A 23,196-nucleotide genomic window follows, 5' to 3' on the forward strand; every position below is an offset into this window, starting at 1 on the left:
TCCCTCTTACCAAAAATACCTCCCAAATGCATGTTCCTGATAGCTAACCTGTTTTTAGGGGTGTTCCAAACTTTGTTAGAAATACTCTGTTAGGATGTTGTTGAGAGCAGCCTCAGAATCTGCCTTCATAGGTTTCTTTGAGCAGATTGGTTTCTTGCCATGAAGGTTAGTTGAGAATCCTGGACCCTGGTTCCGGGGTAGGTTGGTTTTGGCCCGTGGGAGCAGAGCGGAGTGGGCTGAGGGTGGGTCCTGCTGGTCAGGTTGGGGGTGAAGATACTGATCATCTTGAAGGCTCCTAGCTCTAGCATCCTCCATCTGGTGTTTGAAGAAATTTGAATGTAGATGAAATTTTTCTAGTTAAGGTACTAAGACGAAGCAGTCAGGAGAAACAGAAGGTATGGTATGTGTGTGCCCGTGCTCCCGACCTCTCCTTGAAGCCTGCTTGTTGTTTTTTTCTTCCTCATCCCCCTCCCCCAACCCAGTAAAATGTGAAGGTGTTGGGGATTGTTTTCTTTTGACCTTTAGCTCCAGGCAAGGCCACCTGTAGAGGGAATAGGACAGTCTATTGTGAACTGTGAAGTCAAGGTTTCACTGAGAGTTTCTGGGTGTGTCAGTTTTCACTGGCTGTTGGATTTGTTTACTTAAGGTTTTGAGAGCCTAAGAAACTGACTCAAGAGAGACCAGTGCCAGTAATATTAGAGTCCCAGTGAACTTCGGCTTCTCATCTGATTTTACTGTCATGAAGGTTTAATAAGTTCTGGGTACTTTGGATAATTTGACAAAAGATAGCCATAATAACTTATGGAGGTGATGATGACAACAAAGCCAGAAAGGCTTAACTTTTAAAGAGGCATTATTTTTATAATGCTTCCTCACTGAATCCCTGGAAATTTGATAGCCAGCCTGTAGGTTGTTTCACACATCATAGTTTCTCTGTAGTAATAAATGTTTTGTCGTATGAAACTAAATAATCATCTGTTGAATAGCAGACATAGGATTTTGAGCACACTGATGTTTTATGCGGTACTTAATTACTTGAAAATTCCTCATTTCCTTTTCCTTTGTTCCCCCAACTCAATGCCTAAGGAAGGCTATTGGAAATAAGCTATTGGGAGGCAGTTTTAGTCACAGGTATTGTGCTTTGCCTTCCATTCCCGCCTTCACCTGCCCAGGTTTGCTTTGCTGAACTCAATCCCACATTTTCATTCTTACCTCAACTTACTTCCACAACCAGATGCAGACTGTTCCTCAGGTTTCTCTGCTCTTACGCAGTATTTTGCTCGAATGGATTTCACTCCGATAACACAGCTGCGCAAGTGGAAATGTTTGATGCTGCATCCGAAGTGCCTGGCATTACAGGGTATTGAGTAGAGTATGGGAAAAGAATCTAAAAAAGAGTGGCTATATGTATATGTATAACTGAATCACTTTGCTGTATAGCAGAAAGTAACACAACATTGTAAATCAACTATACTCCAATAAGATAAATAAATAAAGTGGGGGAATTCCCTGGCAGTCCAGTGGTTAGAACTTGGCACTTTCGCTGCCGGGGCCTGGGTTCAATCCCTGGTCGGGGAACTAAGATCCTGCAAGCTGCGTGGCACGGCAAAAAAAGTAATAATAAACTTAAAAATTAGAAAATAAAGCAAGATAAAATAAAGTGCCTGGCAGTGGAGTGGATTAGTGTTTTTTCTTCCTTTTGGTCATTAGAAAGTAATATCGTAAAAATTATCTCCACTTGAAATAATGGAAGAGAATCTAGAATTAATTACTTGTGCTACATGAGAATTAAAATTTGAATTCTAATTGTGGAGAACTAAGACAAGATACTCTCCATACAGCTAATAGTGGATTGTTTGGGGGTGCGGGGGGTGGTATCTTACTAAACTTACTAAAGGAGCAATTACCTACTAAATTTACTTCTTCCCTACACATTGGGGTAGGTACATCCTGACATTCATAATTAAATTGTACTGCCTTTCTTGAATTTTAAAATCTTTAAGATAAGAACCCCCAGGGCAAAGGCACCTCAACAGTTGAGCCTTAAGAGTTTTAAGCAGATTTCAGTCCTTTTGTATTATCTGTGAGAAAATGTGTAATTTTCTAATTTCCTGTCTCTGAATCTCCGGCACAATGGTTTCTCTGCCTTCTTAGGGATTTTTAGGGGTTTTTTTTCCCTCCCCTTTCTGGATATCTTGTACTTTGTAAAATAAACAGACCATGTTTGCACACTGTTTGTATGTTAACCTGGTCCTTTGTAGTCAGTCACTCACTTAAGTTTGTACCAACGTTGTTGTATTTTAAATGTTTAAAGGCTCTTTTAATTAAAGTTGTAGATCTTTATTTTTTCTATTATGTCCTCAAACCCCAGGTTAATTGGTACTTTTTCTGAATTCAAAGAATATGATTATTTTAATTAAATAATTTTGAAAATACTGTGAAGTATAAAGAAAATTCTGCCATTCTGAGTTACCTTTTTCGTGTATTTTCTTTAATCCTTTCCTCCTCTTCCTACTTCTTATTCTAATTCAGAAGTATGATTGTAGTCCTTATCAGTGTAAAATTCTACCTTTTTTGATTTAACATGATATAGGCTTTTTATCACATTAAATATTTCTCAAAAACAGTTTTGATATTGTTAAAAATTTTTACTGAAGTGTAATGTATATCTATACACACACAGTAAAGTACATTAAATGCACTAATTTAATTGTATGGCTTGGTGAAATTTTACACGTATAAGCCCATTTGTAACCAGCCTCTAAATCAAGATATCATACATTCCAGTGTCTAAGGTTTCCTTATGCCTCTTAGTCAGTATCCCCTAGGGGTTGGTAACTCCTCTTATTCCTATCACATCAATTAGTTTTGTCTATTCTTAAACTTCACATAAATGGAATTACGTCCTGTATGCTTTTATGTCCACTCAACATAATGCTATAAGATTCATTTATATTGTTGCATTGGTTGGTGTGGTACTGTTTTAATTTTTGTATTTTCTGGCAAGATAAAAGCTTTCTAATTACCCCGTTTTAAAAAGCCTGTGGCCAGGGCTTCCCTGATGGCGCAGTGGTTAAGAATCCGCCTGCCAATGCAGGAGACATGGGTTCAAGCCCTGGCCCGGGAAGATCCCACATGTCGTGGAGCAGCTAAGCCCGTGTACCACAATTACTGAGCCTATGCTCTAGAGCCCGTGAGCCACAACTACTGAGCCCATGTGCCACACCTACTGAAGCTCGTGCACCTAGAGCCTGTGCTCTCCAACAAGAGGAGCCACTGCAGTGAGAAGTCTGTGCACTGCAACGAAGAGTAACCCCCGCTCACCGCAACTAGAGAAAGCCCACGTGCAGCAACAAAGACCCAACTCAGCCAAAAATAAATAAAGAAAATTTAACAAAAAATAAATAAATAAATAAGTAAAAAACCTATGGCCAGAATTACAATTTTTAAAAAAAACAGGTTTTCAGGCAGTCTCCCTGCCATCCTTGTGTTTCCATTTGCCCATTTCTGGGTATCTTTCCTCACCCTCTCTCCACACTTGTACGTACTCTTCTTAGTTTCTTATGATTCCTTTCAGTGTTTTATTTTGTGAAAATAAAACCAAAGAAAAATACACTTCCTGCTTTTTTATGCAGAAGTTAGTGTACTGATCATACCATTCTGTCTGCACATCCCCTTTTTACTTTGCAGTGTCTTTCCTTACCACTTCATAGCCTCTTTGTGGTATGGATGTGGTACCGTGGTTTATGTAATCAGTCTTTCATTGTTGGATATATTTATTATGTAATATTATAAACAATGATAGGATTTTAAAAAAGAAGACTTTGTATAACTTGTATATATGTCTGTCTATATATATACTCCTATAGGCTAAATTTCGTGAGTATTACTGAGTCAAGGGGTATGTATATGCATACGTCTGTAACTTTGGTAGATAGTAAGAAATTGCCCTTCAAAGGAGATGTACCAATTTATACAGCCATCAGTGGTGTGTGAAATTCTGGTTCCACACACCTTTTCTAATAACATTCCATTGTAGAGATCTATTTGACCAATCCCTGTTGTTTCATATTAGTTTTTTTCCAATTTTTGACCAGAATAATTATGTAAAAAGTAATTTTCTTACAGTAAGTATGTGGTACTTTTTTTGAAAATGGAGAAAATTGATGTTGAAGGTAACTTAGCTGTTATGTAAATGGAAATCATTATTAATTTACATGCCTGGGCTCACGTAATGTGACAAAGCCAGGAGTAGAGCCCTAGTCTAGCATTTCCATGCCAGTGTGCTCTTAGGGAAAGCCTTAGTGATTACATTTTCTCTGTCTCTTTGTTTTTTTTTTCAGATTGGTTTCAGGTACACAGAAATAAATTATTCCCAATTCTTAGTTCATGACCTTGTTGTCTTTGGTCCATTCATAGCCTTTTTTGTATTTATTGATTTTTTTCATAATGAACACCCATCATCCTACCCAAGAATTACAATACGAGGTCTAAGTTACATTACCCCATGTGTTTTTTACTCTCCCATCCACCTGCTTCTGCCTGCTCCCAGAGGTGACCTGTCTCCAGAGTGACTTCCCTACTTTAATTAGAAGAGACCATGATGTGTTCCTTCCCTTTTCTGTTGCCTTGATTGCATGACTGAAGTGCTTCTCAGTTCTGGGAATGGAACTAATGGTTCCATTGTAATCAGAGAAGGTACCCTCAGCTGTTCTCACTCTTAGTGGACTTCCTCTCCGTTGCCCTAAGTAGTGTTACTATGTACTGGCCAGAAAACTAGGCTCTGCAGGGTTTTTGCATTGCTTTAGAGGAGACCCTTCGTTTAGTCTCAGATGAACAGCCCTGTGGGACTGGTAGTCTTCCCCTTTCTTCTACTCTTGCTGTGTAATGCTGTCTTTTCTACTTCTGTCTAATAGAAGCAGTATATCAGGGAGGTGGAATACCAGGGTTTGAATTCTAGCTTCATTGCTTTTGCTGTGACTCTAGGTAGATCAGTTCAGTTATTTTTAGCCCACATGTATGTCAAGGAAGTCTAGTTTGGGGAGAATTCCTGGTGGAGGGACAACAGCACTGGACCCTAAAGCTCTGGGTTTGAGTCCTGACTCCAGCATTCTTTGGTAAACAGATTACCCCTTCTGATCCTCAGTTTTCTTATCTATAAAATTGGCTATATTATTTGGTCTGCCTCTCAAGACTAATGTGAGATGCATGTGAGAAAATGAAGAAGACCAGTAATATATGGCTGTCTGCCTTACAGGGATGTTGAAAGGAAGACAGCTGGCTGTGCAGAAAAGAATTTTGGTGTTGCACGAGTCCTAGTTACAGTTGACAAAAACAGAACTTAAGTTAGCATAGGTAAGAAGAGGAATATATCTGCAAGATTTTGGGGGGTGATTTATGAAATCCTAGAAAGAGTCAAAACAACTTAGCCACAGAGGTAGGGATGTGGCTGTGTTTCATGAACAGCTAAAGTCAGGACTTCAAGTCCATTGGGATCTGCTTTCTCATCTTGACTCCCTCCTGCCTGGTAGGCTTCATTTTCGCATGGAGAAGGGGAGCAGAAAGCAGCTACTTAGAGCTCTTGTTGTTCATATTAGTGCTTCGTCTGAGACTTGCCTGGGGAAGGGGCCCTGATGCATAAGTAGCCTTGGGTCAGGCGGCCATCCTCACACTAACCCACTGTGCCCAAGGGCAGGGCCCTTCTCACATAATCCAGCATGTGGCAGTTCCCACAGTTACTGTGTGGGATGGGGAGATGGTTTCTAGAGAAACTACTCTGTGGATAATACTTACTACCTTAATATGAGCTACATGGGTTAATTGTAATTGCCCTTTTATTTTTTATGTGTGTGTCATCTGACCAGGTTTAAATGCAGAGTGCGATTTGAATAGCTTAGGACGTGTTTCTGAGTAGCTTTCTGAGCCCACTTCACCCCAGTGCTCCTCAGTAGTCTGCTGGCTCTTCCCGGGAGGGTGTCACGCCACTCAGATCCCTTTCTGCCCCTTTGAGCTTGGCCTCACAGAACAGCAGGGGACTGTGGTTTAAGGAGCTGCGTCCTGCCAACACACTGAGAATGCTGGTAGGGGGACTCTTCAGCCAGGAGTGCTGCAGCTGAGTTGGGAGGGGCTGATACCCTTATGCCCATGAAGATGAGTATTTCATGTTAATCTCTGTGTTCAAATCTCTCTTCCCCCACCTGCATTTCCAGAAGGTCATAAGTATAAATATCAAGACATACATCTTCGTTTTCTCTAGAGTGAGTACTTAGAGCTGGGGTCTGGCTTTGGAAAAGCACACACCTACGGTAAATATTAAAGAGTTGATTGTAAAATGTGTGTACTTAAGATTAGTCTTTGTTGATGCCTGCAGTATTCTGGTGAAATAGTAACTGAAGGTTATGCACTTCAGTTTCAGGTGCTCCTGTGAATAAGTTTTGGTTTGGCTTTGGTAAAGTGAAAGAAAACAGAATCTGAGAGCAGTCTGGGACCTTAGGGTAAGGTCATCCAGTCTGTCTCCGTGAACTTACACAAAGGAAGCTGAAGACCTGCGAGGTAGACACAGTAGTAAGAAGGAGGCTTGTTGGTGGTGATTTGATGTGTCAGGGCTAGAAGTTTGGACTCTGGTTTCTCAGTGCTCTTTTCAGTATAGTACATCAGGCTGACTTGGGATTGAGCTTCACGTCTTAATTTTGGCAATAAAGTTTTTTAAAAAGTCACAGTAAAAGAAAGGTAGGAACCACCATTTCCTAAGTAGGCGTAGCCACTCTATACATCTTTACAGTGTGAATATTCTTATACAAGGGGACACTGAGGTTTGCAGAGGGCTTCAGTAATTTGTCTCAAGCCAGATGTACTAACCAGCAGGACAAGTGTTACATTTGCCTTTATAACTTGTAATTTTTTGGTGTGGTTTTTTTTTTTTCCTCTGAGATCTCTGAGCCTCAGTTTTCTTTGCCAGTAGAATTGGGGAAATAGTTCATAGTTAATAAAACTATCATTAAAATGAGATAATGTATGTGTAAAGTGCTTATCTCTACCACAAATCAGCATGCCAGTTCTCAGGGAGTATTTTCTGTCTGTCTCTTAAGTTGCACCTTTTCTTGTTATGCCACATAATTAATGTCAGAAGCAAGAATAAACTAAGTTTGGAGAGAACATGCCATAAACTATTTCTTCATTATTACCAAGTAGTAAATAAAGGTTGTTAAACAAGATCCTGTTTTTAAGTACGAAATGTTTAGATCTAAAAGCTGAGTGTAGGGACTTCCCTGGTGGTGCGGTGGTTAAGAATCCGCCTGCCAGTGCAGGGGACGAGCCCACATGCCACAGAGCAACTAAGCCCATGTTGTCATAACTACTGCGCCAGTGCTCTAAAGCCTGAGAGCCACAACTCCTGAGCCTGCGTGCCACAACTACTGAAGCCCTCATGCCTAGAGCCCGTGCTCTGCAGTGAGAAGCCTGCACACCACCACGAAGAGTAGCCCCTGCTTGCTGCAACTGGAGAAAGCCCACGTGCAGCAATGAAGACCCAATGCAGCCATAAATAAATACATACATACATACATACATACAAAGTGTATTATTTAGGTAGCCTATTTCTAGAAGTTTCTAAGCTTTGACATTGTGATGCAGCATTGTTATAGCATTGTTCCCAACATTTACCTGTCAAGGTAGGAGCTAGTAAGGATGATCAGGCCTGGGTGTAGAGAGGGGTCAGGGTCCTGGACCCCTGTCCTTTGTGGTCAGCCTTGGGTAGCTTTTGGTATCCTTGGACTCTGATGAAGGTAATCACTTTGTCTGTTCATTTAATAGGTTTCTTATGTGTCAATGGGGAAAATAAAAGTTTCACCTACAGCATGTTTATGCTGATCCTGTAACAATTAAAGGGCTTAGCTCAGGGCCAGCACATAATTTATTAATGCCCAATAAATTTTAGCCAGAGGAATAATTGTTAGTATTTGCAATGATGGCATCAAATAAGGGAGCTTGTGTAAGAGTACCCAAAATATAAATACATTTAATGTTGGTTGCAGTTGTTAAACTATTAATTTTCCTCTTACTTGTAAGCTTGCTGCGAGATAAGAACAAATGTTTTTTTGAAGGGTGTAGGCAGACTCTGCGTATCATCTCCTTGCACACAGGAACAGGGAACAGGTCCAGGTGGGGCAGGTGACTGGGACCGGGCGGTGGTGGTAATCAGTGTTAGACAGCTGAAGAAACGCGAATAGCTTTCTTATTTTCAACCAGTAAGTCCAAGTGTTCTTTAACGTAAGAGCAGTTCCTGGGGGCTGCCGACAATTGGTATACCGGGCTCTCACCCTGGGAAAGATTTCACTATTATCTGTGGTCTCAGGTGGCATGAAATGGAACAAGAATGGAAGTGTCCTATCCATGGACTGACCTTCAGAACCCAGCAGCGTGGAGGACGGAAGGCCCTATCTGTCGAGGGCATCCTGGGGGGCTGGTGTAGAGAGTTGTAATGGAAGGTGAGGTAGGATGTGTGTTAGAGCTGGTGAGTGTCTTTGTGGCTTTCTGAATGCAGGGATTCCTAGATTTCCAGCACTAAATAGAGTTAATTCTAACTATGGGTATAATGGTCTAAACAGGGCAGTTGTCTGTGACATCGAGGAAAACTGTCCTCCATCAGTGGTTCTCAAACCTTAGCAAGCGTCAGAATCACAGGGAGAGCTGGTTAAAACAGCTTGCTGGGCCCACCCGCAGTGTTTCTCGTGCAGTGGATCTGGAATGGGACCTGAGAACTGGCATTTCTGAGTTCCCAGAGTTCCCAGGTGATGTTGATGCTACTGGTCTGGGGAACACACTTTGAGAACCACTGTTCCATAGAGCCAGGCTGCAGCTATAATACTGCAAGCCCAGTGGGATTTGAGTTAAGGTATGCATAAGGTCTCTTCCAGGCATGGCATGCTTAGAAAATGCTGAGGTTGTGTGGAGTACTACAGTAAACTGAAGGGGATTTGGAACCCTAGGTGGTGGCTGGCATGGGCTCTGAGGACTAAGGTGTGCTGTGCCTGCGGCACACCTGCTGGGGAGGCTGGCATGAGATACACGAGTGTTAAAATGCAGGCTGGGGCTTCCCTGGTGGCGCAGTGGTTGAAAGTCCGCCTGCCGATGCAGGGGACACGGGTTCGTGCCCCGGTCCGGGAAGATCTCACATGCCGCGGAGCGGCTGGGCCCATGAGCTATGGCTGCTGAGCCTGCACGTCTCACCTTTTTTTTTTTTTTTTTTTTTTTTTGCAGTACGAGGGCCTCTCACTGTTGTGGCCTCTCCCGTTGCGGAGCACAGGCTCCGGACGCGCAGGCTCAGCGGCCATGGCTCACGGGCCCAGCCGCTCCGCAGCATATGGGATCTTCCCGGACCGGGGCACGAACCCGCGTCCCCTGCATCGGCAGGCGGACTCTCAACCACTGCACCACCAGGGAAGCCCCAGAATTCAGCTTTGCCTGGTGTATGTTAGTACTTCCGTGTGGGCAGCCTGCGTTTGGATAGGGAACATGGTGTTTGCTAAATCCCCAGAGCCATCTGATCAACGTAAATTGATCAGACTTGCCCAAGCCTGGTCCATGATCTCTTCCTTTGTGGGATTAGTCTGTTTGGGAGCATTTGCCTTCAAGCCACCAAGGGTGGAGAAAAGTCTGAGGGAACTTTCCAGAGGCAGTTTTCAGGCTCTTGTTGGGGGAGCATCTGTGAGTGTAAAATATCAAAACGGGAAAAACGAGTTGGACCACTTAGTGTTTTGAAAACTTGTAGTGCAAGGGCACATGGCCGGGAAGGTGGACCTCCGGTTGTAAAACTGGACATGGTACTTTGAGATGAAGGTCCTCCTCCTTCTGATGTCTGGTATATTTCTCCACTTTAATTACCAAGCAGGAAAACCCCTTCTGTTTGCCTTTTGAGGGTGGTGTTCCTACACTCTGACATAAACAAAAGGAACCCGATGACTAAGCACATATCAGTAATTTTGTGTCAAAAGCTGCTTTTAGAATGATAGTCCAGTAGGCAAATAAAACTCTTCAAAATGGATTCACATCGTATCTTACTCGGATGTGGTGAGGAGTGAAGGCAATGAGAATAGTTCCTTTTCTTACTGGGAATAGTCAGTGCCCAGATGAGATGGGTACCTCAAGCCATATTTAAATTACTGAGGTATCAGTTTGTTATTGCCAGAAACAGCTGAGCTTGGGAGTCAGGTGGACGGGGTTTACGTCCCCCCTGTACCCTGTCACCTTCTGTGTGACCTTGAGCAAATTAATTGGACCTTAGAGGCTCAGTTTCCTCATCTGAGTATGGAGATAGCCCTATCTCACCGGGCAATGGTGAGGACCAAATGGGGTCAGGTTTTGCCTGACACATGAACTTCCCTCTCATGATGCAGGTCTAGTCTGACTCCCCGTGTTGTGTGAGCTAGGAACGAAGAGCAAAATGGGGCGTGGCTGTCCTCCCTCCTTTTTGCTTGTACTCATTCCAGATGAAGTATGCAGTTGATTTGTGTGGAGAGAAAGGTTTTTCCCAAACTTTGTTTTACAGGGGTGAATTGACCTAAAACATTCTTGACCTTTTTTTATTCCATCCCTGACTTCAAGGAGTCGGGGCGGAGAGGCTGCTTGTGAGTCAGTAGTGTTGATAAGCGTAATCGTGCAGCTCCATCCTGGTCCCAGGGTCGGACGGCTCCGTGCTGACAGGTGTTGAGATGAGAGCTGCCCTGAGTCGCCCTCTTTGTTTTCCCCTTGGCACCCCACAGGGATATACGGTTTTCATTAATTCTCCAAAGACGGTTAGTTAACAAAGATTTTTTTCACAAGTGACATAGAACACTTCTAATGAGTGTAATTAAATTCTGAATAAAAATTTGTCCTCATTATAACTACCTCTTGTGAAGATCTTTTGAAATTATTTCACTTGAATTTATTTCATTTTGACATTTCAGAGACACTTTAGTTCTTTCTTGATTGGAATGTGAATCTTGGTAAAACGTTTCCTGTCCCCTTAAATTAATCATTCCTGGGCTTCCCTGGTGGCGCAGTGGTTGAGAGTCCGCCTGCCGATGCAGGGGACACGGGTTCGTGCCCCAGTCTGGGAAGATCCCACATGCTGCGGAGCGGCTGGGCCCGTGAGCCGTGACCGCTGAGCCTGCGCGTCCGGAGCCTGTGCTCCGCAACGGGAGAGGCCACAACAGTGAGAGGCCCTCGTACCGCAAAAAAAAAAAAAAAAAAAAAAAAAAAAATCCTACTCCTTAAACATGGTCTGTGAGAGTGCTTGTCCTTTTTGAATTTAGTCTCTAGAGTCTGCCTGTGTCCTTCTTTGATTGGTTCAGGGTCTTTTCTCTCCTCGGCCTCAGCCCGTCTGTCTTCTACTGTCTCGTCTTTCCCTTTTATAAAGTCTGTCTGTGCGGCAAGGGTGCCACTGGGGCCAGGAACTCTTCAGGCAGATCCCAGGGAAGAGCGGCCAGCTGGGCGCTGCCGTGTGGATTTCTGTGCGTGTAGTGCCCTTCCGCCCCACGGCTGCCCCCGAACCCCAGCTCCCCCGCCGGAGGGCCTGCGGGTGGGAGCCCCGGATCAGCCCCCCAGGCCCCGAGGCTTCTCTTGGCTTCGCAGCAGCAGTTCCAGCGTTCGCTTGACTCTCAAACTTTCCTTTCCCCTCAGTGCTTAGTAGAAGGCGGCAAATCTTCCTGCATTTGTGTTTTTTCACTCTGCTTTCTTCTGCCCCTAATTTCTTAGAGCTAGTTTCAAGTTACTTGAGGAAACCTGTTCACCATTTGCTGTTCAGAATGAAGCCGAGTATTTCTCAGGTTCTAAGTCTTTAAAATTTTGCTATAGTTATTAAAATGGTAGGGTTGTTTCGTTGTTGTTGTTTTAAAGAACTTTGGCTACATCATCAGGTATTATGGACTGGCTTGGGATCCTCTCAGTAATAACAGTGAGTCTCAAATCCCTTTTCTCATCATAGGAAGCACAGGCTGAGGACTCATAAATTTCTAATACTGGTCCCTCCTCACTGGGGCTTCCCAGCTTCCTCCCACTGTCCTTTGAAAGCGGCAGGTTTGTACTCACTTTGCATTGGTACTGTGAGAAAAAGCAATATTTTCTTTTGGGAAACACGAAGCGTAAAAGGAAAAAAATGAACTTACTCCTTGTTTTACAAATATATTTTGTTTCTGCCTCTAGACACTGAAGCTCCTTTCGAGGACAAAGGCTGCTTCTTACTCACCTTTGAGTCTGGCTGGGTGTTTTTTTTTTTTTTTCAAAACTATGTATCACGTCACAGATTTGCATGTCATCCTTGCGCAGGGGCCATGCTAATAATTAATCTTCTCCGTATTGTTCTAATTTTAGTGTATGTTCTACCCAAGCGAGCATGGCCTTGGAATTTTTTGTGCACGTGTATGAAGAAGGTTGAAGTCATGAAAGACCTGTGCTGGAGGGTGAAGTCAGTGTTCGGGCTAGTCTAGTTCTGCTGACTCTAAGAGATAAGCATCAGCTCAGAGCAGCTCATCTGATAAGGCGGTTGGATATATACAGTGTAGAAGTAGAACAGTAATAAATGAAGTAACCTTTATGCGGCAGACTCTGGGCTCCTGCTTTGTGCCAGGTACTGGGCTGGACTTTGAAGACCCATAGAGGAAGGAAGGTAGGAGGCTGCCCAGGGAGGGGCAGTGTATTGGAGCTGAGGCTTTGAAGTATTATAAACCGCACCTTACCACTTATTAGGTGTGGGTCCTTGGGAAAGTTGTCTAGCACCCTGAGCCCTTGCTTCCCCTTTTCTGAAAAGGGTTTTTTTCTGAAAAAAACCCTGAAAACTGGGTTCACCTCTTGGTGGCCGTTGAGCTGATAGACACAACCAAGCCAAAGATCGGGAGAAGAAAGAACTTATTATTACTTGCAGCAAGTGAGGAGAACACCGGGGATCTTCTCCAAAGCAGTGTCTGTCTGAACAGTGAAATTAGGGAAGTTTTAAGCTAAGGGTACTTGCGTATTCGTGAAGGGGCTTGAGCGGAGGAGAATTCAGCATAGAATTGGGGCAAAGGTCCACAGAGTCCAAGCTTTAGTTGATTGAAGTCAAGAGTGGCACCATCATCATTCCATCCTCCACCTGGGTGGGGGTCCTTAGTACCTGCAGAACTCAAAGATATATTATGATGTGTATCCCTTGAGGAGGAACTAGGACTCTGCCTTATCACTGCACTGTCGTTTGAGTGCCTTTTCCCCGTTCCTGCATTCCTTTGTTCCCTCAAGATCATAAATTACTGAGACCTGTTCAAGGGTGAGCCCTGTGGCCAGGCTTAGATCACAAAATGGCTTCTCTTATGTCAAGAAAGCCATTCCTGGGGCTTCCCTGGTGGCGCAGTGGTTGAGAGTCCGCCTGCTGATGCAGGGGACGCGGTTCGTGCCCCGGTCCGGGAAGATCCCACATGCAGCGGAGCGGCTGGGCCCGTGAGCCATGGCCGCTGAGCCTGCGCGTCCGGAGCCTGTGCTCCGCAACAGGAGAGGCCACAACAGTGAGAGGCCCGCGTACCGCAAAACAAAAACAAAAACAAAACAACAACAACAAAAAAGAAAGCCATTCCTGGTTCTGTTTCTCCAGGGACCCCCTAACTCATCTGCTTATAGTATTTCCCTGTAAGGTTGTACCTACTAAACGATCCCTCAGTTCAGTATGTGGCATGCTGTAGCAGGCAGACAGCGGTGGCTTTAAGAGCAGCCCACCGCCCGTTGAAGTTAGAGGTGTGGGAGCAGCGTCACCCTGTGCCTAAACAGTCTGTGCACACGCGCTCTGCTGGGAGGTTTGTATGCCCAGGTGCTGGCGAGACAGGAGGACAGGGAGGCACCTCATCCAGCAGGGACATTTGTGGAAGGCCCCCGGGAGGTAGTGGCACCATCCCTACTTGGTAGTGAGCCAGGACTTGAAGTCCACTTAAGGATTAGCTGGCAAAGAAAGGGGGAAGAACATTCCATTCTGGGCAGTAGGAAGTCTCTGCAAAGACACCCAGACACCTCTTTTGTAAGGTTTTGGTTTCCGGTTTGCCAGGGTCAGTAGGAAATCCATGAGCTCCGCACCCTCTGCTAAATTTGCAAAGAGAAGAGTTAAATGGGTTTTTAAGAAAGGGAGGTCTTTTAAATCTGAAGTCTCCAGAATGAGAATACGCCTCTGGCTTGGCCGGTATTTGTGAAGCTTAGTGATGGTGTCAAGTCCTCAGGAATTCAGTAGGTGCCAAGAATGGTTCCCACCCGGCCCCCCCGTGGTGGGATCTGAGCACACTCCCTGGCAACCCACCCCCTGGTTTCCCAGTTACTGCCAAACTCCACTTTCAGAAGGAAGTGATTCCATTCCTTTCTGGCTCATGGGAATATTAAACAATCAAGATTAAATACCTTTGTGTACTTCAAGGGGTGGGTAAGTAAATATCTTTTGACATGTGGTAGTGCAGTGACAGGAAAGGAGCAGGTCACGTTTTAATGCTATGCTAGACGGACAACAGAATGTAAAGTGTGTGTGTGTGGCAGGGACATACGCTATGTTGAATCTTATTGTGAAGATTTATAACAGCAAAATAATCCAATTAAAAGTCTGCCATCCCCTTCAAATACTTGTAAAAATTCTTTGTTTAGATCCAGTGGCTTTAATTCCAGAAACCAGCATCTTCTGAGTCTTTACTGTGTTCATAAAGGCCCTGTGCTAAATGTGATACCTTGTCATCTCATTTAATTGCCAAAACAACTTTATGAAGCAGGTAGATATTGAGGTTTTCTAGAACTTGTAGTTGGGTAGTTGGCAGATCTGGAGTGAGCCCAGGTAATTGGATGCCATTGTGCTCACCACCAAGCTAAAGCAATCCCATCATCCCTAAGTTTGAAAAGTTGCTCTTTTTCACAGGCATAATTTTTAGTGTTTTTTTTCTTTTCCCCCCACACCTTAGTTTTATTCCTTGACTTCAAACCAACTCAATGACTTGTCTGGGCTTAGCAGTTATTGTTTTTCTGGCAGAGTAATATGCAAATGTGAAGATTTTTAGGTGAAATTTAAAGAGTGTTGGACCTACTACGTCTAACAGGTAATGTAGAGACTCTAATTGGCTATGCTTATTAGATACAAAACCTTCTCCCAAAGGTTCTCTGGGAAACCTTTCAGGTTAACAAGGCATCATCTCCAATGTGTATTACTTCTTAGAACACGTTCACTCACACATCAGAATGGAATAAGAAAGGTAGAGAGGGAAGGCAGTGATGCTGTGACTGTAGGCTATTGGTGATAGAGCCATTGAGAAAGTAAAGGGAGAACAAACCAATCTGTTATTAAAGAACCATAGCAGAAATCAGTTTGAGCTTCTTAATGTAGTTTTAACATTCCATGTATAGGGTGAATGGATTGAGAAGAATCAATGTTCTTTGTGCTAGGTTAGTGGTTTTCCAAGAGTGGTGCCCAGACAGCAGCATAAGCATTACCTTAGAACTTGTTAGAAATGAAAATTCTCGTTCTAACTCGGACCTAGGCCGGATAAAATGAGATTAGTCTTCCTAAGATGGGGTGGATAATTATTAAACCTAATCACATCAGGATGAGGATCAGGGAATTTGGATTTTTTTCTTGTTTGTAATTGATTCTGGATTTGTTAAACTAACAATAGTACCATTTCTGTGCTGATTTGACTGTTAACACTGGATAATAACAAGGTAGTCAGATAGGTTAATAATATTTAATGAGCCCGATAAATATTAGATAATTTTATATATGATATTTTTCTTTCATTTCTTCCCCCTTTTATGTTACAGGCTAAATACTAACTGAGTCTCTTGGGACTGTTTCCTTAGGTTAAAAACGTTTCTGCAGGCACACAAGACATGCCTCCTCCCCTTTCTGACTACGGGGAGAGAGTGGACAGCCCCGTGGCCTACTCCTCCAATGGTAAAGTGAACGAGAAGCGACTGTATCCAGAGTCTTCCTATAAAACAACACCGTAAGTAGCGTCTTCCTTCTTTTGCTAGAATGAGTCCGAAAAAGTGAGTATTTGCATGTGTTTATAAATCAGTTGCTGTTTTGTGCCATTTGCCAAAAAAAAAAAAAAAAAACCCAACAGTTTTCACAAAGGCTGGAGACTGATCTCTGCCTTATAGGTGGAGGCGGAATGTGGTTCTTTCCTATTTCTGGTTTTGAAGTTTAGATGAGGGTGGAAGGGTATTACCGATTGATAGCAGAGCTAAGTGTGGTTCTCAGTCTCTCCTCCTTCCTATAATTATTAGATCTCTTTTGCTAGGGGATGTGAAACTGATAAAACCTCTAGATTTTGTTTTACCTGTGGTGTGAAAAACCTCCCAGTGAGTTTCTGGCCTAGAGTTGGTACCATTCAGGTTATGGAAATAGTATCGCCGTTGCGGTTTTAGGTTACCCTGAAGCCTAAGTCTAATTCACCTTAATGACAAGAGAGAGATGTTGGGGATATTGTTAAGGACTTGGATGTAGTTTGCCTGAGGATGATAAATTAATGTTCCTGTATATAATTCTAGAACTCCAAGTTCCTTCGTAGACCAAAAAAATAAACCTTCCCTTTAGCTAATTTGATCGTTCTAAGTTAAAGGTTTATCTGCTGGGAAATTTTTGTTCAAAGTTTTATCTCCAACCTCCACTGCCACTTAGGGGGCCGAGTTTGTAGAGATCCACTCTGAGTGCATAGTAGTTTGGGTGCCTGGAGCCCCTAAGATGACACCAGCAGGTGAGTTAAGTATGGAATCAGTTTGAAGAGAATAGATCTTATTATTACCCTGGAATGGAATTTGGAAGTCGACTGGCATTCTGCCTTACCCTCTGTATGTTTTATTTTGGTCTTCAGTATCAAGCTTACTTTTTTTTTTTTTTTTTTCCAAGCTTACTTTTGATTTCAGTTGTAAATGATTTGGAGGAAGAGCATTTTCTCTCTTCTCCTTCTCTTTGGCTTTTGACAAAAACCAAATCATGTGAGGCTATGAGAGGCAGAGGTACACAGCAGAGATGCAATCCTTGTAAAAGGGTCAAGCTATGATTTGCATGACTTCCATGCATACAAAATAAATACCTACAATGCATCTTGTGACCAGCTGTGCCTCCAAATTAATTGTAAGGCCTGCAGGGCTTCACAGCGTTCCCACATGCTGTCCCTTGTTATGAGAACTAAGATATTTTCACAGATTCATTTGGAACAGTTTAAATATCTTACTTATTCTTCAATAAGCCAGTACATTCATGATGTAAAATTTAAAAGGAGCAAAAGGGAATCCCTTTTGTCCCCAGCTGTCTAGTTTCTCTCCCCAGGGGCAGCTAGTGTTACCAATTTCTTTTACGTCCTTCCAGGGGTTATTTTTATGATGTTGATGCCAAATATGATGTTGGTTATTTTTTCCTTTTAAAAGACAATAGCATATTAAATGCATTGTTAGCAATATATCTTCGTGATTGTCCATGTCAGTATACAGCGTTTACTGATCTGTTTTATAGCTACATAATATTCCATTAAATGGGTATACTAAAATTTGTTTTATTAATCCCACATTGATGCACACTTTTCCCCAATGTCTTGTTATTACAAACCTCTGCAGAGAATGAACTTGCACATTGCACATTTATCACTTTGCAAATATGTCAGTGTATCTGGAGGAAACATATTAAAAGCACAATTGCCAGGTTAAAGGAAATTGCATATTTTATTTTGATAGATGTCGTCAAATTGTACTCCATAAGGGTTGTACCAGTTTGTACTCCAGGAGTACACCCTAGAAGTTTTTTGAAGGCCTGGAAAATGCAAATATGATACTTAGTTTTAGAACCCAGCAGAAGGGGAGGATGGGGATGGTGCCAAGGTAAGGGATAACGAATGCAACAGTGTGTAGTAATGCAACAGTGTGTAGTAATGACGGGAGGAGCTTGCAGCCTCTGGCGGGTAGTAGACATTGTTGATTGTTGTCTGCGGCAGAGCATTGAGCGCTCCGGAGGATTCAGTGTACGTCCTTCTGGATGACGAAGGGATGCACGTTAAGTCGTAGCCTGTCTTTCTTCAGGTGTTTCTTGAAGGTGTTTAGTAACTCACCAGTGCCTCTCCTCCTTATTATTGTAGTGGATGAAGAAGGAATTAGAATCGGAACGTTGTCTGAGGTCCAGGTTAAGAATGAGGTGCCTCAGTACTAAGATGTTTCCCCCCGAGGCATAACGTATGTTCAGTAGAGAGCACTAATCTTGATATACAGCTTGCTGAGAGTTCACGCATGTGGTCACTGAAGTAACTACCCTCAGACCGAGAGAGAGGCATTTCAAGCGCCCCAAAACGTTGTCTTCTCCACGGGTACCCCCCTTTCCCCACCACCACTGTTTTGACGCCTGTCACCATATCAGAGCTCTTATAAAATGGAATCATATGGAAATTATTCTGGTGTCTGGCTCCTTTTGCTCTCACCATAATGTCCTAACCTTAGAATTTTAAGGCAGTTAGAATTAATCCCGGATTAGGAGACAGCAGAATGTAGCTGAAGATAGTTTCTTCTCCACCCTCTCTTAAGTGAATTTGGGAGATAGTAGGTACACTCCCTACTCTCTTTTCCACACCCAGGGTGAATTAACCTTTGTAAATCAAAGAAGTGGAGTGCTGATGCGATTCAGAGCTTTCAGGGCAGGCTGACACCTTAGAGTGCCCAGTGAGACCATTGTCTGGTAGTAGTATTTAGGCTGGTAGGATAATCTGTTAGGGCTTTTACACGGGTTGTAGGAATTCACTGGTTCGCCTAAGGCCCAGAGATGGTGATAGCTTCGGGCACAGCATGATCCAGGGACTCAGAAGATATCAGGGTTCTTGTTGCTATGCTGGTTTTATTCTCAGTACAGCTTCTTTTGTAGCAGGCTAGCCATGCACATTCCTCAGGCTGTCCTGATCTTCTAGCGCCAGATTCAGAGAATGGAATTTACTTTCCTAAAACTTACATATCAAATCTATTGGAAAGATTCTAATTGGTCCTTTTTGGGTCCAGGAAGATGAGTTCTCTGATTGGCAAGGCTTGGATATTCCCCTCAGTGATGATGGCAGTTTTAAAATACCATGTATATCATGGATGTCGTTCCAACAGTCATGACACTGATGTGATCATGCATTTTGTTTCTCCCTCCTCCCTGATACTGGGTGTCCTCAATGAAGAGAATTCTTGTGAATGTCTTTTCAGTTCAGTAATTACCTTGAACCCCTGCCATGTACTGGGCCAGGTGCCCCTGGGAATACGGAGTTCGTGTTCCCATGGAGGTTGCAATACAACAGGGGCGGAAGGAAGTGCACAATAACTACACTGTTGGGGTGAGAGAGAGCAGCAAAGGCATGTGAAGGTGTGAGGGTGTGTGTGTGTGTGAGAGAGAGAGAGAGAGAGAGAGAGAGTGAGAGAGAGAGAGAGAGAAAATAAAGCAAGTTTAAAAAAGAAGGAAGTCAAAAAGTACACAAGGGCAGCTTTCCGCACCTAGGGGACTGAGTCAGATACTGAGGAAAGTATACAGGTGGTTACCTCTGGCCTGTGCAGATTTTCGAACTAATCAGACTTGTCTCTAAAAGTAGGTTTGAAGGTGACTAAGAGTTCACATATCCCCTAACTGTTAAATTTATATATACTTTTCTTGCCAAGAATTTCGTTTTTAGCTTTCATGCTGTATCAAGTTATTGTTTAGTGTTTGAAAGGGTGTAGGAAGAGGGGAGATGGAAAACTTCTATGGTGAAGATTTATAATATCAATACCTAATATAAAATTACGGGAGGAGGCCCGCCTTAATATTTTGGGGTTTTTTTCTAATTTCTTTTGCCCTTTAGCATCCTCCCCCTCTGGCCCCCAGCACTTCAGACAAACCCACTGCATTCTAAAGGTTTTGTTTGCCACCTCGAAGCTAAGAAGCATAGTACCTGGCAGGGTGTCTAGGAACTCGTTAATCATTGACTCACAGAGAAAGTCACATTTTCCTTCCTTTAGAAGTAGCATTAGCAGAGCACTCAAAGCCATGTTAACCTGGATAAATTTAGAAAGAAGAAATAAATACCACCACCCCCCCAGCTACCACCCCCCCCAAAGCTTTAGGAGTCTATAAGAAATTAATAAGTGTGATTAGAAATCTAAGACTTTGGCAACAGTTAGAACCAAGCAGTTTTGGATCACCTAGAAAACAGTCCACCTCGTGGATAAAGCTCAAGATGACAGTTCTGTAAGTTGAAAGCGATAAAAAACGAAATCCTTCAGACTTTTAAATAGTTGACTTGAATAGCAAGGCTGATGTTGGAAAGTCTCAGGTGCCTGGTTTCTCCTCTTGCCCTACTCCAGCTCTGCTACGGGGGGAAAGTGCAGCTTTGCATTTCTGTTACTCAGAAGTAGTCTACAGTTGCCACAGCTCTTGGTCTTTTATTCCATGTTAGGCTTCGTTTTTCTGCTTGTGGCAGAAACATTATATGCAATTTAAAAATCTGATGCAATATTAAATAATTGGCGTTACAAAAATAAGTGTAATGTTAACTCTTCCATTTCATTCATTCTACAGGGCTTCAGGATTAACAGTGCAACTTAAAAAAGTCTTAACAAGCTCTTTCATCCATTACAATATAAAGCTTTTTAGGGTTTTTGTGTTTTTAGTTTAAATTTTCAGTATTTTTCATTTTTCAACATTGTATCTTGAAAAGAGAATTGATACAGAGGAGTCTAAAATTAATATTACCAAGAGGTTATCTCTGAGAGTCAGCCTCTACAGGTAGATACGTATGTGCATTCCTCTCCCCACTCAGCATTCCATGGAACTAGAAGAACCTGTAGAAGAGAGTCGTGATTGTTATTTTCCTAACAGCCTTTTGTGGAGGAAGTCCCTGGCACGGGTCAGGTCAATAATTCTCTTCCGGATCAGCGTGTTTCCTAAAGTGAAATCTTACATCCATTTTTCGTACAAGGCTTACTAATGAGCTCCCCTTACATCAGAGCCTTAAAGCTGTTCGTGTGCATTAGGGGAGCTGGGCTGGTGCTGTGTTGAGTGCAGGAAGCTGGGGATCTGCCCAGTGCTGGGCAGGTGGCTGGTTGAGTGAATGCAGCCCACGTGTTGCTGCCCTCTGTGGTCTCGGTGCTCTGACAAAGTCTGGTAATGCTCGCGGACAGATGATTCCTGTTTTGTTAGGGTGCCTGAAGTGGCTCAGGAGCTGCCAGTGACTTCACCTGTGGAGGACTTCCGGCAGCCTCATTACAGCAACAGTGGTAACTTGGAGACGCTTTCAAAAAGGGCTCCCTCGAAGGGCAAGGCAGGAAAGTCGAGGAGATCAGAGCAAGACCACTATGAAACAGACTACACGACGGGCGGCGAGTCCTGTGATGAGCTGGAGGAGGACTGGATCAGGTACTGGGGCGCCTCTTGCTGGAACCCCTTGCGCATCTGATGGTTGTACAACCAGGTTTTGGTGGTGTTGCCTCCTCAACTGGGGTGGGTGGTACAACTTCCTTCTTTGCCAACCAGGGCTGGAGACAGTTTCTTGATATTTTTTTTTCCCTTAGTACTCTTTTTTTTTTTTTCCTGGTACGCGGGCCTCTCACTGTTGTGGCCTCTGCCGTTGCGGAGCACAGGCCTCGGACGCGCAGCCTCAGCGGCCATGGCTCACGGGCCCAGCCGCTCCGCGGCATCTTCCCGGACCGGGGCGCGAACCCGTATCCCCTGCATCGGCAGGCGGACTCTCAACCACTGCGCCGCCAGGGAAGCCCCCTTAGTACTCTTCTGTAATAAAGATTGACCTGGAGGGAATGTGTTTGGCTTAAAAGCACTTTGGCTTAAAAACATGTCAACACTTTCAGCGCACCTCCGCAAAATGACTGATAAACTTCGCCAGTGCTGTATGCTTTTACCAATAGTCACCCAAGCAAGGTTTTTCAAGTAAATGAAATACAAGTATAGAGGAACTTTGTTTTACTAATTATAAAATTCCGGACCAGTGCTATGGCTTTCCTTTGGCGTTTACTTTTAAGTTAAGCTTTCACGATGAGACCAGAGAGTCTTTTAAAAATTTAATCCAGAGGACTTTGGCAAACAGTTTTGTAAACAGTGGAGTTAACAATTTAGTGTCGTGGTTAAGTTACTTTGTGTGTCAGTGGTTTTGTTATAGTCCATCATTGCCAGCTGTACTCTTGTATGATCTATGGCCTTTTTTTGCCCAAGTATTCTGAGGAATGGGACACAAATCAGAAACATTTGCTGTGTGATTTGTGGTTAATCAAAACATTGCTTCTCAAGGTATTAGGAGGGATGGAAGGGGCAAGTATAGCTAGAAGTCCCATACTCACTGGTGGCTCTCATATTTCATCTCCCCCTTACCCCTCAAGAGTTTTGGCCTAGTTCAGTCATCTGTCTATAAAATATTTGCCTGTCTTGTATCATGCAAGATTTAAGTGAAAACTTTTAGAAATTCTGAATTCTTGTTTCCCTTTTGAGCAAATCATTTAATTTCTCCTGTCTGTAAAATGAAGATATTTAGACTGTCTTAGATATGACATTTAAAATTCCATATTGCTGTGAAGTTCCTTAGTCCCGTGCAACAATTCATAGTATTTCCTCAGTGGATTATGGGTGGTTAATAACATCACTGTCATATGTAAAGAATAGCTGGCATATTGAGAGATTACAAGTGGTACAGAATTTCAGGGTTTTTTTCATAGTTTACCACATTGCCAGATTATTTTTACAATGAGCATGCATTTTCATACATGTACCTTTTAATGTCTACTTTTACAATCAAAGTGATTTCCATTAAGGAAAAACAAGACACCCACCCCCCGCCTCAACAAAAACAATGCTGAAAACAGTCTGAAAACTGTAGGTGGTAGCAGAAAACAGCCAGCTGCCAGTTAGCTGCTCTGCCACTGAAGTGATGAAAATATCCTTTGTGTTCCACAATTCCAGTTTTAACACTTTTAACGTTAAGTGTCCATTCTCATGTGGTGGTGTGTATTCAGAATAAATGAGTTCCTAAGACCACCCTGAAATTTCATAAATGATTTTCAACTTATTTCTAAAAATCAGTAGGCATAGTTTTTTTTAAAAAAAAAAACATGAGCAGCAACGTAAAAAGCATAATCATTCTTAAAAGAACTCATTTGCATCCCACCTTTCTCTACCCGTAAGCAACAACAACAAAAACAAAACCAAGGGCTTCCCTGGTGGCACAGTGGTTG

General features: G+C 43.1%; 1 protein-coding gene across 3 annotated transcripts in view; it reads left to right on the forward strand.

The window, feature by feature from the left end:
- OCLN (occludin) overlaps positions 1 to 23,196 on the forward strand; it is a 48,346-nt gene that overhangs the window by 18,964 nt on the left and 6,186 nt on the right. For all 3 annotated transcript variants that reach the window (XM_082652626.1, XM_082652624.1, XM_082652625.1), the window contains exons 5-6: positions 15,826 to 15,971; positions 21,158 to 21,373. In XM_082652626.1, the coding sequence (XP_082508752.1) occupies positions 15,826 to 15,971; positions 21,158 to 21,373 (362 nt within the window). The remainder of the gene's footprint in view (positions 1 to 15,825; positions 15,972 to 21,157; positions 21,374 to 23,196) is intronic.

Source organism: Grampus griseus (assembly GCF_964374135.1).
Source record: "Grampus griseus genome assembly, chromosome: 3".
NCBI lineage: Eukaryota > Metazoa > Chordata > Mammalia > Artiodactyla > Delphinidae > Grampus > Grampus griseus.